At 37.6% G+C, this 16,153-nt stretch overlaps 1 protein-coding gene across 3 annotated transcripts in view; it reads right to left on the bottom strand.

The window, feature by feature from the left end:
* Window positions 1–1,427: 1,427 nt before the first annotated feature.
* LOC563017 (neurexophilin-1) overlaps window positions 1,428–16,153 on the bottom strand; it is a 62,217-nt gene continuing 47,491 nt past the window's right edge. The window contains exons 2-3 of one of the 3 annotated variants that reach the window (XR_015480628.1): window positions 5,955–7,279; window positions 3,654–5,787 (exon numbers count right to left, since the gene is read on the bottom strand). Coding sequence is in view for 2 of the 3 variants with exons in the window: in XM_087244216.1 (XP_087100342.1) it covers window positions 6,482–7,279 (798 nt within the window). In the remaining variant the exon portion in view is untranslated. Of the gene's footprint in view, window positions 8,359–9,421; window positions 10,296–16,153 lie in introns of those variants that run through there. The other 2 variants (XM_087244217.1, XM_087244216.1) reach the window with 2 other exon arrangements.

Genomic DNA, 16,153 nt, shown 5'->3' with positions numbered 1-16,153 from the left:
AAAATGAATGAATGAATAAGCTGGGTTGGAGAATAGAGAATGAGAGACATGTCTAAAGCTGAATATGGTCTTTCACCTGATGTGTCTAAAGTTTGTCCTCTGATTTAGTTTAAATAATCACTTGCGTCCAAGATGCTAATCAAGCCTAAGTATAGATTGTGGCTTTTCAAGTGATAAACTTTAAAATATGTGGGTATTCTGACTGAAAAAGACATTTATAGTAGTTCACCTAAATATGAACATTTTTGAAGAATGTTGGAAATTCATAGTAGGAAAAACAGATACATTGAAAAAATATCCATAAATTAGCTGTTTTCTGTATTTTGTGATTCACATTTAATTTACATTTTAATTCCCCCCTCATTTATATGATCTTTCTTTCAATAACGTTTAAACTTGAAAAGTTCAAAAAAGTGGCTTATTAACACTTTTAATAGTTTAAAGCAGGCGTGGCCAAACTTTTACGAAGGGCCAAAAACCAAATAGTATTGAGAGCCGTGGACCGAAGTTGCAATTGGTAATTTCCTAATTTATTTAATAACATTTCTAAATAAATTGAAAACATTTCTTTAAATCATATTAACTAATGCAGTATAACGTTTTTTTCAATTAAAACTTATTGCAATAAAACATAAACAATTATTTATAACATGGAGTTCGATGCTGAATACACTAGTCAACCAGAATCTGCCTTTGACGTGATTTGTCACTAAAGTCTCTGCATTGTCGGCTGATAGTATGTACAATTAAACAAAATCTTATTAATTTACACAATTTAATTGAAACATTTAATTTCAGTTTGTTTTTTTTAACAGTAAAACAAACACAGGCTCACATTACATTTGAGTCGACAATCTCAAAACCATCCCCATCCTTCTCTCTCTTTTCTCATATGGGATGACGAGCCAAAACAAAGATTACCATGGGCCAACTTTGGCCCCCGGGCCATAGTTCATGCATCTCTAGTTTAATGCAATATATTGTCTAAGTTGGCATTATATATTATGGTACAAAAACCTTATAATAGACAGAAGTAAGTTTTCTGTTGTTTTACAGATTATACAGATTTTACAGATACTTATTTCTCTATTTATTATTACTTTTACATATTTCACATTATAAGTCACTTTGATCAACTGTAGAGTTGAATTTACAAAATTAAAAGTTGACAGAGCAGACATCAAGGTACCATAATGCAATTCAAAATCATAAATTAACATAAAAAACCTTGTCAATCACTAAATATGGATATTTTTTACAGTGTACTGGAAGTCAATGGGTATTGGTTTCCAATATTCTACATAACTTTTTCTTTTCTGTTGACTAGAAGAAAGAAAGTCAAACAAGTTTGTGATATTTGAAGTGGAAGTAAACAGAATTTTCATAATTGGGTGAACTATCCCTTTAAGTATAGTGTTTTTTTTTATATAAAATGATGCCTTAGTGCGATGTCTAATATAATAATTCCTTTTACAGTGCATTTCTAATACAGTGAATGTATTCATAGCGCTTCACTTTTTCCACAATTTTTTATGTTACAGCCTTATTCCAAAATGGATTAAATTCATACATTTTCTCAAAATTGTACATCTAATACCACTTAATGACAATGTAAAAAAAGGAGTTTTTGAAATTGTTGCAATTAAAAAAAAAAAAAGGCATTCTCTGTGAAGCTCTAAATTGAGCTGAGGTACATTTTGTTTCCACTGACCATTCTTGAAATGTTTCAGCAGGTTAATTGGAGTTCACCTGTGGTAAATTCAGTTGATTGGACATGATTTGAAAATGCTTAAACCTGTCTATATAAGGTCCCAGGGTTGACAGTGCATGACAAAGCACAAACCAAGCATGAGACAAAGAAATTGTCTGTAGACCTCCGAGATTGTCTCGAGGCACATGGCTGGGGAAGGTTACAGAAAAATGTCTGCCACTCTGAACGTTCCAATTAGCACAGTGGCCTCCATCATCCATAAGTGCTAGATGTTTCGAACCACCAGGACTCTTTCTAGAGCTGGCCTGCCATCTAAGCTGAGTGATCGGCGAGAAGGGCCTTAGGGAGGTGTTCAATAACCTGATGATCACTCTGTCTGAAATCCAGCATTCGTCTGTGGAGAGAGGAGAACCTTACAGAAGGAAAACCATCTGTGCAGCAATCCAGCAATCAAGCCTGTATAGTAGAGTGGCCAGACGGAAGCCGCCCCTCGCCTGGAATTTGCCAAAAAGTATCTGAAGGACTCTCAGACCATAAGAAACTAAATTCTCTGGTCTGATGAGACTAAAATTGAACTCTTTGGAATGAATGCCAGGCGTTGCACTTTGAGAAAACCAGGCACCGCTCATCACCAGGCAGCATCATGCTGATGTTTTCAGCAGAAGAACCCGGAAGACTAGTCAGGATAGAAGCAAAGATGAATGCAGCAATGTACAGAGACATCCTGATTGAAAATCAGCTTCAGAGTGCTTCATCTTCAGTTCATCTTCCAGCAGGACAATGACCCAAAGCACACCACCAAAAGATCAATGGATTGTCTTCACAACAACTCGGTGAATGTCCTTGAGTGGCCCAGCTAGAGCCCAAACCTACATCTCTGGAGAGATCTGAAAATGGCTGTACAACGTCGCTTCCCATCCAACTTGATAGAGCCTGAGGGATACCGCAAAGAGGAATGGGCAAACATTCCCAAAGACAGGTGTGCCAAGCTTGTGGCATCATATTCAAAAAGACTTGAGGCTGTAATTGCTGCCAACGGTGCATCAACAAAGTAATGAGCAAAGGCTGTGAATACTGATGTACATGTGATTTTTCAGGTTTTTATTTTGAGTAAATTACCAACAATTTCAAAAGATCTTTTTTCACATTGTCATTATGGGGTATTGTGTGTAGAAGTTTGAGGAAATAAAGGAATTTAATGCATTTTGCATTAAGGCTGTAACATAAAAAAAAATGTGGAAAAAGTGAAGCGATATGAATACTTTCTGGATGCACTACATAAGGTTTTTTTGCTATGTTATGATGCCTAATATAATCCGTTTCTCTACTGGTTCTTCTCTAAACAGAGCAATACTTTTTGAAAATGTATTTCAAGCTTCTTTGCCAGGACATTAAAACCAGTGTTGATGAGATGATATGAGTTTTCAGATGACCCCCCGCTTACATTTTGAAGTTCTTGAATTAGCATAAGAACCCTGAACACAATGACAGCATTACACAGGATACCAATTTTGCCTGTATATCAAATAATACATTTCCGATTAAAGGGAGATAAATAGATCTTTTAAGAACATGAAAAAGCCGATCTATCTGGAAGGATGTTTCAGTCTTCGCACCTCTAAATTGTGAAGCCACAGGGATATATATTCACCGTACTGAATTTAACTTCAGGCAAAGACTGTTTTCTTTTCTTCGTGTGCTTATAAAAAGCTTCTTCCCCCCAACTCTCTTGGTGCGACGACACTTTGATGTTCCATATTGTGCTTTTATGTTACTCTATTTAGCATCCTGAGTTTGTTTTTTAGTCCCTTTTTTCACGACTCACTCTCCATTTCCCCTTCTCTATATTCATTATGTCCCTTTCTCATTCGTTTGTTCCCAATCCATCTCCATGTTATGCATCACCCTTTCCCCCCTTTTAAATCCTCTTTTTTCTTATTTTGCTCTGTCATGTACGTGTACACCGCTCGTCACTGCAGACGTCACAACTCCTACTCTGTCTTTTACCTTCCACTCATGCTTTCTGACTTTTCTCTTACTTTGTTTCGTTGACGTCAGTTCCCTTGCTTTTTTTTTTTTTTTTTAGATTCACAATTGATTTGGCTTGATACATAAAAGGTTGTGTTTTGTTTAAATCCACTTGAATTTTATACTAATGATTTCCCCTGAACAATATCTATCATTAAATGATATGTTCAGTGAAGGTCAGTTTGAATGTTGTTCTCATGATCTTACATCCGGAAAAGACCTCAGCCAGGTGGCTCAGAATGTGCTGTAAGCTTTCCCATTTAGCAGTGTGATTATGCAAAATTAACATAATAATGTTTTTCTATTTTTTCTTCTTAGCTGTAAACTGGCTGACTCTGAGGGAATGCTTATGCAAGGACGAAGCAACCATGCTATCAGCAGAACAGTTATCACAGCACAAAGTCAGGATTCCTGACCAAACAAAACGTCTTTTCTGCTCTTCTGTTACAGTCAGAACAATAGAGAGATCGGGCTCGATGCAGAATCAACATCTCTTTTTCTGTGTTGTATTTTAATTAAAGTGGTTTTTGTCTTTCTCCGTGATATTAGGGAGGATTTAATCTTTCTGTGAAATCTGAAATAGGAATTCTGCACCTTTAGCATTGGTGTTTTAGTCTACTTTTTTAATATACAGTACAGAGGCGGTTTTATTACATGAATAGCTATGTCTAAATTGAAAGATGTGAATTAAATAAATGCACAAAGCAGGAATGTCATATAACAGTTATGCAGCTTTTCCACCCAATAAGTCAAAAAGAACAAAATCGTCACTTCCTGATTAACTGTGCCAAATATCAAAAGTGAAAACGTAATTTGTTGCTGTAGGAGAAACTGCGTGAATCTTTCATTAATTTAATAAATTACTTTCACCTCAGAAGACAAATGCCGAAAAGCAATGAACGCATGGTGGTGTTTGAAGGAGTGAGACAGGGAGCACAGATGCTCCTGACTATTCTGGAGGTCAATAATAATATAATAGCACTAATACTGAAACAGTTCAGGCATCTTAGAATGACCAAAACAACATTTCCGAAGTTTTACAATGTGCTTGGCCTGCTAGTTTTTCCATGCACTCACATTTTTATCATCACATGAACTCTTATAAGAAAATCACAATTTATATTTCTTATATTATTATTATTACAATAACGCACATACTGGAATTTGTTCAGTAAAAAAGTTTCCATCGTAGTCTATGCGCATCTTTTCTTATCGAATGAAAATTTTATCTCACTCTATTATGCACATACATTTTTTATGCGGATTTTCAAAATGGATGTGCATTTTGGCGTTTCCATCAACCGCTTTTTTGTGCACATATTCAAAATGTGCATAAGAATAAGTGGATGGAAATATAGCTAATGAGGCATGTTGCGTTTTAATATCTTTTGTTCTTTTATGCAAGTTAATGTGTTTCTTTTTGGCAAAAAAACAATAAGCTACAGTTGTTAAAATGCTTTATAAAGCTATTGGTTCCTATAGAACCAATATTTTTGGTTCTTCTACAAAGAACCTTTGCAATTCAAAGGTTGCTACAAACCTCATTTCTAAGAGTGTACAGCAAACCAGCAACATTTCCACCTCTGCATAGCAGCTTTAATTCCAAGAATGTCCCACAGGACACTGAGGTGCTGTTTACACTAATGCGTTTTTGTTGTAAAATGCATATGTTTTGATATGGTTTGACTCTTGGCTTGTATTTTTGAGATTTGTGAAAACAGAGAACACTGCAGACCCCGTATTAGTTTAAAAACACTGGTGTGTCCGATGGACTAAAACCCGAAATTTTCTATCCACTCACTCTCAGACTGGTGTTTTGGACTACTGCGTATCATTCCCTGATTCATTAAGCCCGTCTCATATGACTATTACAGGAACAGTAGCCTGTAAGAATGGAGACTGGCAAAATATGTGCATGCCAAGTGAGCGTGAATGGTCAAGCTTCATGTGTATTAGACTGTACAGTGTAGACAGATATTGTTTTTCTGAAATGCAATAAAACACCAGTCTGGACGAGGATTCTACAGCAGTGTTTCTCAACCACGTTCCTGGAGGATTACCAGCTCTGCACATTTTCCATGTCTCTTTAACTAAACACACCTGATTCAGATCATCAGCTCATTAGACTGAACAACCTTTAATGGGTGTAACAGACCATGAAGACATCCAAAACATGCAGTGTTGGTGAGCCTCCAGGAACATGGTTGAGAAGCACTGTTCTAAATCCTTTTATTTAAAATAAAAATGCATTAGTGTAATTACACCTGAGGTGAGCATAGCCAATCAGGCACTCTTATTTTGTTATTCTTATCTATTGATTAGAAGACACTGTGCACTAATGAGCGCAGCCAATTAGGGACTCAAACTGATGTAGCGGACACTCCCACCCTGAGCACCTGGGCCTGACCATTTGGTTTTGCATATATGTGTTTTAGCAGGTCACATTTGCCAGGATGCTTTAGAGGTTCCTCAAGACATCAACTGCAGCACATCAAATACTGTACATTCACGTTTTAGGGAACAACCTGTGATATTCGGGTCAAGAGGGGGTGTCCCATAATAGCTCAGTTATATGTCTCTGAAAAGTCTTTAGATTAGGACAACTACATCCTTCGAAACCCTTCTCCCAATGAGCATTTCTCATTGATCTTCACATCCATAATCGAACCAATCCCTCAAATTGTTGACTTCTCCCCCCCTAACTTCCCTCGTTGTCCTTCTAGTCCATTACTCCCCGCAGCTCTACCCTGAAGGTAGGTAGGGCATCTCGTTATGGTAATTATAGTCTGGACAGACCTTCTGCACCAGTCTGTAGTCTGTGCTGTAGAATGAAATGTAAATACAAATGACCTTAAAGGGTTTGGAGCAGATCCAGGAGACGTGGCTTTGTGTCTGCTCCTGGAAGCAGGTCTTGGAGGGGTCATAGTTGCAGAGCGAGGTGCGTTTGCTGCGGTCAACCTTTTCGTAGTCTATGCGGCAGTTGAAGATCTTTGAGTCTTTAGGGTAAACCACACTCTGGCGCTCCAAGTCGAACTCTACAGCCTTCACTGGTGGTACCAGGCTGACGGAGATGTTCCCCTGGCCGGTGGAATTGTGACGGAAATACACACTAAAAGTGCCGTTCCCGTGATCCACAATCTTACCCGTGATGAGCAGGTTAAGGCGCACAGTCTTGATGTTGGAGTAGAAGTCCCCCCACCCGAACATCTTCTTAAATTTGCCCGTTTTGACAATCGGGGGACGGCGCTTGACTCGGGAGTTCCCTAATGCGTCAGTGTCCGACTTGAGAAGGTCGCTACCCAGCATTTCCCAAAATTCCTGTTTGGAAAAGGGCACCGGCGAGCGGTAGGGCAGCTCCATCGTTGAAGTGTTGGCAGCACGGCCACGGCTGTGCATCATCCAGCGGCTCAGAGGAGAAATCGAACCCTGAGATCCCAGAACCCCCAGAGTTTTGGAGGAGTCTGCTGGAGAGGACGACTTTGACGTGGAGGAGGTGAAGGAAGATGATGACGAGTGGGTTTCTTCTTGTCCTAGAGCCAACTAGAGGAAAGAAAACAAGAGCAAAAGTGAGTAAACATATATTAGAGAGGAAAAAACAATGATGTGTAAAACCACAGAAATCCAAGCGAACACAAATTGTCGTAAAACGTTAATATTATGTTACATTTAGGTCACCAGCATCTAGGTACAATGTTATTTTGACGTCCAATAACAATGTGATATTTGGATGATTTTAGGCTGTGTTGGAAAGTGACCAAAATCCAACGTTAAGCAAACTTCTTAAACTAACATCATATTATTGTCAAAAACTGACTTATTCGTCAGGTAAGGCAACCAAAACCAAAACAATGCCACAATGTTGGGGTACAACTTCAATCTGATGTCATGTTGAAATCAACGTACTGGCTGGGATGTTTTACAGACAAGTTTTATAGGAACTAAATGAGCATTTTCTAAGATATAAAATAGAGTTTTTTTGCATGGCTGGAAAAAAGTAATGTTTAAGCTCATATGAGCTTAGGTTTTAGACTGGCTCTACATGACAAAACTCCTGCTTTTCTGTCAGCTGTGTATGAGAATCAATACATACATCAATACATTGTCCGTCATTTGCAGATGTAGGAAAGGAATAATGAATCAATTCATAGTCCTAACAAATACAAGAAAGATCACATGCAATTCAGTTGATGTCAAAATGAAATTCACTTTGACATAAAAAAAACATGTCAAAATGGAAATTAGATGTCAAATCCTTGACATCCATTTGACATCCACACAGTGATGCTCTTTTGACCACCAAAATCAAGGCACACGAAAAGTATTATAATATAAGAAAAGTTTTGTTCTTCTCAATTACAAATTTACACTGGATTTTGTATCCCTACAATGCATGTAAACTACCTTGATGTCAAAACGACATCAAATAGATGTCTAACATTGGCTTTAAAAAGCACATCAGAAATCGATTACATGACTGCCGATAGCTGTTTCTATAGATGTTTCCATCCATCTATTTTTATGCACATTTTGGATAAGCGCATAAAAAATGGTTGATGGAAACGCCATAATGCGCATAAATAAAAAAAATAAAATAAATCCTAAAAAACGTATGCGCATATCTACGGAACCCCGGAAGGGACGTAGTGGAGGAGAAAAAAAATGGGTGGGTGAAAAAAAAATAATGGGTGAAAGAAAAAAAATGGGTGGGAGGAAAATATATATTTCTAAGTTTTTTGCGTTCTCTCGCAAAGTTTTGCGTTCCCTCGCAAAGATGTTTTGCGTTATCTCGCAAAGATGTTTTGCGTTCCCTCGCAAAGATGTTTTGCGTTCTCTCGCAAAACTGTTTCTCCACAAACACTTCCTGTTCACTGCACTCACGTAAACCCTCCCGTTTTTGCTGAAATTCTCCCATATTTTACCATTTTATCCCACTTTCTTTACATTACTGTGCGCTGATTGTCGCCTTTCACTTTGCAACCTCTGAACCAGTGAATGCATGTTTAAGCGCTGACTGACAGACGCGCTACATACAATAAACTGATCCCAGATCAGCGTCTGTACGCGCCATTTAAAGGGACACTTCTGTTATCAAACAAGTGCGCAGCAAATGAATCTCATGTTTTGTTTAGTTTGATAACAGAGGTGTCTCTGTAAGAATGCACAGATCTATAATGAAAGCAGTCCATTACTTTAGAAACTTCATATTATTCAGTGTATTTGTCTGTTTAAACATACACCCGCTCCTCTGTAAATGGCGTGAACAGACGCTGATCTGGGATCAGTTTATTGTACGAAGCGCGTCTGTCAGTCAGCGCTTATACATGCATTCACTGGTTCATAGGTAGCATACGCACAGTAATGTAAAGAAAGTGGGATAGAATGGTAAAATACGGGAGAATTTCGGCAAAAACGGGAGGGTTTACGTGAGTGCAGTGAACAGGAAGTGTTTGTGGAGAAAAAGTTTTGCGAGAGAACGCAAAACATCTTTGCGAGGGAACGCAAAACATCTTTGCGAGATAACGCAAAACATCTTTGCGAGGGAACGCAAAACTTTGCGAGAGAACGCAAAAAACTTAGAAATATATATTTTCCTCCCACCCATTTTTTTTCTTTCACCCATTATTTTTTTTTCACCCACCCATTTTTTTTCTCCTCCACTACGTCCCTTCCGGGGTTCCGTACATATCTGAGTTGGATAAACTTTTTTTTTCAATAAGGAAAAATGTGCATAAACTATGATGAAAACACTTTAACCAAACAAATTCCAGTATGCACATTAAACAAGTCATGTAATTTTGTTAAAAGAGATCATGTGACAATTAAAAAGTGTGTGAATGGACAAACCAGCAGGCTGCGCACACTGTAAATCATCTGAAATGTTGCTTGTGTGTGTTATTATATTATTAATCACCTCCAGAAAGGTCAAGAGCATCTGTGCTCCGGGTCTTATGCCGTCAAACGCCACCATGCGTTTATTGCATTCCAGCATTGTCTTCTGAAGTGAAAGTCATTTATTAAATAGAGAAAAGATTCATGCAGCTTCTCCTACATCATTAAATTCTGTTTTTACTTTAGATATTTGGTGCAAGTTAATCAGGAGGTGGTAATTTTGTTCTCTTTGACTTGTTGGATGGAAACGCTGCTTTATTCACAAATCTGTTATGCGATACTCCTGTTTTGCACATAAATTTAATGCACATTTTTGGATGGAAGCATAGCTAATGTTATGTCAATTTGATAATGTTTTGATATGAAGGAGGTCAGTTGACATCAAATTGATTTGCATTTTTGACGCTTTATTGTCATTTTAACATCAAGGTGCACTCTGGGTCTAGTATTTTTTAATCTGTGTTTTGGATGTGTTTGTGAATTAATGCCTCGGTTTTACTACACACATTCAACTTTAAAGCATACGTGTGGTGTTTCCAGCAACTTCGAAGCATATTTCACATAGCATTGTGACAGAAAATAAACCGTTTTAGTTCTTAAAATGTAAGTACATCTTTTTAGTTAGTAAAACTGTATTTAATCTTTAAAATTTAGCCAAGAAAAGTTATCAAGAAAAACAAAAGGAATTCAGACAAAAGAAACACATTTGTTAATTGTAATCGGAAAAGCCTCTGAATACGAAATGTTCAAATAAAATCAGTTAAATTTGCATTCTGAATTACAAAGTGAGACTTTACCATCTCAAATCTTTCATAAGCCTCACGTTTATAAGCCAAAACGGATAAAGTGCTCAAGGATTTGAATGGAGTAAAACTAATTCAATGTATGTTAAGCGGTTTGGGCTGAAGCAGAAAATTGTTAAGAAGATTAAGAAAAATAGCGTGTTTGAGTAATATCAGCACAGGGCTCCCTTGTAAACTCTGTAATTAAAAGAGGAGGAATTTTAATGCAGCGCTCACCTTTTAATATAGCATGATTTGAACAACTCGAGTAAAAGGAGAGAAAAAAAAAGACTGCTAAAAGGGAAACATCATCAGCAATTGAGTCAACATTCACCCACGGCAAAGCGTCATTGACACCTCACTCACATGTCCAGGCCACATTAGACTCCCGTCAACAGGAATTAATATCTGCCGTCTGACCTGTCCTCTACACTCGGTGCTTCACGATATTGCTTTAGATATTGCGTGGGAATGATTGGATCCCTTTATGGCTTATCTGTTGTTGTTTTTTTTTAACAGGAGATCTCTAGGACTCCCACAGCTAATTTGACTAAGAGAGGGAGTGAGAGAGATTTGAACTGCTCCATTTGCCAGAAACACGGTGCTGGAGAGAGAGGGTGAGCCTAAATGTTGCTTCCAATTAAACCTCATTTTATTTTATTCATGCATTTTAGCATTTTATTTATTAGCCAACGGCACTGGACTGCATGCGGCCTTTGGTTTAAAACAAGTACTGCAAGAGGAGAGAAAGTTGTTATTATTGTGTGTGTGGACTGTTTTTGGTGGTTTTTGAGGACACTCATTTGTATTAAAACATGTCATGACTTAGAACTTAAAATGTTGATTTGGTTTATGAGGACATGTCTTGTGTACTCATAATACAAAACTGCTAAAAAAAATATCACATTTAAAGTGCCCATGGATTAAAAATGGAGTTTATGTTAGTATCAAGTGGCAACATCCCAATCTCCCTCGTAAAGGTATTAACTGAAACTGAAATTCATCGAAATTCCCACTAGTCCTGGCTCCATAACAGAGCACATTCCTATTGATCACAATGTTAAAATGGCCAACTTTACAGCAGAAAAAAGATGTTTACAGCCTGTTACAAAAAACTATTTTGGTTAATATAGCTAATATTACATTTCATGACAACAACGAGGGGGATGATTTTTTTTATAACTCATCAATTTCATTTATTTTGAGCTATATTAAGTTTGCATAATTAAGTGCGTGGCCTCCTGAATGACAGCTAGGCCTTGCTGTTTGCCGTCACGTCACCATTCCGGCTGATAAGCTGTTGAACTCGGCATATACATCATATTTTTGTTTTGTTTTATGTGGCTTTACACAGTCAATTACCTTTTGGAAACATTTATTACAATTATCAGACAATAAGGCAGGCTGTGTACACCTAATTGGGCTCACAAACCATTAAAGTGGCCTCCATTTCCTATATGAGTGAAATTCTTATATGACTGCGAACCATATCAATAAATGTATTTGTTTTATTTAAGATAATTTATCGTTTATATTTTTCTTCAGAACTTGAATACACTCCAGAATCTGACAGATTGATTAGCTATAGGCTATACACTGCAAAAAAAAAAATGCTTTTCTTAAAATGGAGTGAGTTGTTCCTTAAATCAAGCAAAATAATCTGCCAATGGGGTAAGCAAAATAATCTTGTTTTTCGATTTGTGATAAGATTATTTCGCTTACCCCATTGGCAGATTATTTTGCTTGATATAAAGAAAAACTCACTCCATTTTGGCATATTATTTCTTAAAACAAGACAATATGTTTTGCTTGTCTAGAAAATACTTCTTGATTTAAGAATTTGTAGATATATGGACTAAAAACAAGACAAAAAATCTAAGTAAGAAAAGCATTTTTTGCAGTGTAGAACAGACATCTGAAACGTCGTGCAGTGTTATGCCTTGATTTCATAAACAGCCTTGCATTAACTAACAGAGACTATATTTGAAGTATTTGGAAGTAATTTGCATTTTCCTCCTGTAGAAAAATGTCATAAAAACAATGTTTAGTGGCTCAATGTGTTACAACAGTGTTTTTAAAAGACTAAACACTTTATTGCTATATTGTACAACCAAACACAAGTGGTCAAAATACAAATGAGTGGCAGGTAATGAGGTATTAAGCGTTTCTCCCAAAGAAAAACCTGTCTAAGCAAGATGCTAACAGGCATCTCTAGCTTCGCTCAAGCTCTGCCTCTTTGCCCTTTTTTGGTTACCCTTGGCTGGCACGATGACACGCAAACAAATCGGTGACAGTTGGTCACGCCCACTTGTAGCTTCATTTGCGCTCTTCAGTAAGCTTTGGATGGCGTCACAAATGCTACATCCACATTTTTTCACAGACTATGGTTAATATCAGTATAATAATCTTATATATTTAAGCTAGTATGCTTTAAATCAGTGACAAAATTAGCATTAAGAAAATATAAAAATATAAAAAAAAGTTTGCAGTTTGTCGCTTCTGCTTAAATAAAAAGATTTTTTTTACACCAAATACAATACAGTTTCTTAGCAAATCATCTGACCAATCAAATGCTCTCTAGTATCTGACATGCTCTGCCCCTTCAAGATGCTTTTCATTTGATGCACATGAGCTCAACCACTCTCACTGGCAGAACTGTGCTAAAAATTTAACTCTATTGGCTGTTTTTATAGGGGAGGAGCTACTTTATGGCCCGCCTCATACATCACATCAAATATAAATTAGCATTTCAAAGCATTTCACAGGGCCTTAACGAGATCTTATCACATTCAAAAATATGCCACAGTTCCTCAACCACCGGGCTCAGGTTCTGGTCCGTGGATCAATTGGTACTGGGCGCACAACAAATGATTAATTATTTCCGTTTTATTTATCATCTCACTCTGAACCATCTTTTATTTTGAAAAATTACTGATTTTGAAAAATAACCGTTTTCTCTTATTACATCTCGGTTACTTGAGCGCCCAAATTTAACCCACAAGCAGCAAAATGAGTAAGAAACAGACTTCTTTGAAAAGTTTCTTTGCGAAAGGAAAAAGGCCCAGTGAAGGACCCATGAGTTGCCAAAGAATGGATCTGTAACCTAATTATCAACAAATCAGGTGAATCCAGCTTGTCTGTGCAAGAAAAATTCAATTCAATTTTATTTCTATAGTGTTTTTACAATGTAGATTATGTCAAAGCAGCTTCACATTGAAGATTATAGTAAATTGAAACAAAAAAATTACAGTAAATTTTCAGTTCAGTTTTCAGAAACAGAAAAAGATCAACTGCTGAAGACAAGTTCTTTCATTTTTAAAGGAGGCACGGGGCTTTTGAGCACATATTGGGAGCGATGCGATGCAATGCGAAGCAAAGCGCCATCCACCTGCACTCAGTTGAAAACATCTTCAGAATGCTGGGAGCGCACCGCGAGTCACAAGACAAATATACTGACTGATCAGTTTTATATTTTGTATGGACTATACACATACACATCGGTAGACTAATTATCAGAAAACACTGTAGTGCTTTTTAAATAAAGTTAGCTTGTTACCAAGGTTCTGCAGCAGGACCATGCTTCACTTTGTCTCCTTAACCAATCACCTACTTCCTAAAACATATTTAAGGCAGACTAGCCCTTTAATACTGTTCTTCTCATTCTCTCAAACTGTTTATCCTTTATCCTACTCTCTAACGGTTCCTCTTCATCCTACTGTTCCCTTACCATCCCTTACATCCCTATAATCAAGTCTAGCTCAAAGTGTGGCATGGTCTATGCTGGTCAATTTTCTCCATTAATTAAACTTGCATCAGAGTTGCAGCAATGTTTTGTCAGCTTGTCATCCTCTGAGAAAATGGATGATGGATGATGCCCCTCCTCCGGGCTTCAGTAAAATTTTCAAGCGTTGACCGGTCCGCAGTGACAAAAAGGTTAGGAACCTTTGCTGGAAGGATTCAGTTTAGGGGTAGAGGTAAGGCCTGATAATAAGCAGTTTTTACAGTATAAAATATATTAAGCCTATGGAGAGACCTCATGAGCCGCCAAAACCAACATATGTGTGTATGTGTGTGTGAGTGTATTTGTCTCAGTGTCTGTATATAGAGAGCTGTGGAGGTGTTGGTTGAGATGCCTCTCTGTGTGGGCTCACGGACGGGTGAAGAGCCCCAGAGTGGGTGTAACTGGTAATTACTAGATGGTAATGATCTATTTGAAACCTCTCATACACAGCTAATCCAACAAGAGCTCTCATACCTTGGATCAAACAGTTGGATGTGACTCTTCAGAGGTTTGTGTGTGCTTCACAGGCTTGTGTGTGTGTGTGTGTGTGTGTGTGTGTGTGTGTGTTGAAGGGTGTCAGAGAACAATGATGCTTTGATGTATTGTTTATTATCTGATGAGCTCTAAATTCTGTTTGGTCTGTTCCTCTGAGCTGTGGGAGTGGGTTGTGTTGTATCCACATGGTCAAGTTCAAAGCTGCAACGCCCCCAAAAGACACACTCATTTCTAGGAAACAGTCTCCTGCCTTACAGAAGCTCTCTGACTTCACCGGGGACTAAACTCACTTCCAGTTTTACGGGTTGGCGAGACCTTGCGGGTTGTGCAGGGACATGGACCACGACCAGGAAAATTAATTCCCACTTCCAATGGTGTCCAAGTCCACTGATGGCATCTCACACTACCTATAGTCATGTGACCTCTTGTCTTCACCTCCATCTGTTCCAAGGCATAAAAATATAACTGAGACTTGCCTCTGGAGTGCCAAGTGTCTCTGAACCCAAGGCAGGTTCAAAGAGAGGACGTATTTAGCTGTGCCTCTTTTACATTGTTTCACTGATGTGAGCTGGTTTTTGTTGCACTGATAAGTTTGATTCATTTTAGCATACCAAATCTGGTTGGATGGTGTATTACAGTGTATTAATTACTTAATTGTTTAAACGGTTATTATTTATTTTACACTCTTTACTTTTTAGTTATGAACACTACCTGACAAAAGTCTTGTCGTTGATCCCAGTTGTAGGAGCAACAAATAAAAACTTCTAATTGATTATTTGGAAAAGTGGCGGAAAGTTGATTTCTTCGATGAATCTTCTGTTGAACTGCGTCCCAATCATCACAAATACTGCAGAAGACTTGTAGGAACCCTCATGGGTGCAAGATTCTCACCGAAATCAGTCAAGTTTGGTGAAGGAAAACTCGTGGTTTGGGGTTACATTTAGTATGGGGGCGTGCAAGAAATCGGCAGAGCGGATGGCAACATCATTAGCCTGAGGTATCAAGACATTTGTGCTGCACATTACATTATAAACCGATAAACTTTGTGAATATTCATTGGAACAACGAATTTGGGAAATGCCAAATCAATGAACTATGTTTGTACCAATAGAACTTGCGACATAGTTGACTAACGATAGTTTTCTGAAATGCACCCTAGAACAACCGTACCAGAGTTCATGCTACTCAGTTCAAACCTGTCAAGTGTGAACAGGTTATAATGTATTGTTAATATGAATCTCTACTGATTTTTTACATTTTCTAAATAATGATTTGCTTACAAACAGGACATTTTAAGTTTGCACTAACTATACTTTAAAGTAGCCACAAAAACTGCTCATTTATAGCTCTTTTCAGCATATACAGCAGTGTAGTGGATGGGGTATCTCATATGATTTGGTTTTTGGAAAACTTTTACATAAAATAAAAAATCGTTTAGTGTGAGGAATTTTTTATACATTGCTGATA

The sequence above is a fragment of the Danio rerio genome, chromosome 3 (genome assembly GCF_052040795.2).
Source record: "Danio rerio strain M-AB ecotype USA chromosome 3, GRCz13ab, whole genome shotgun sequence".
NCBI classification, from domain to species: domain Eukaryota; kingdom Metazoa; phylum Chordata; class Actinopteri; order Cypriniformes; family Danionidae; genus Danio; species Danio rerio.
The sequence above is the reverse complement of the archived record's forward strand: the minus strand, read 5'-3'. Positions and strand labels throughout refer to the sequence as shown.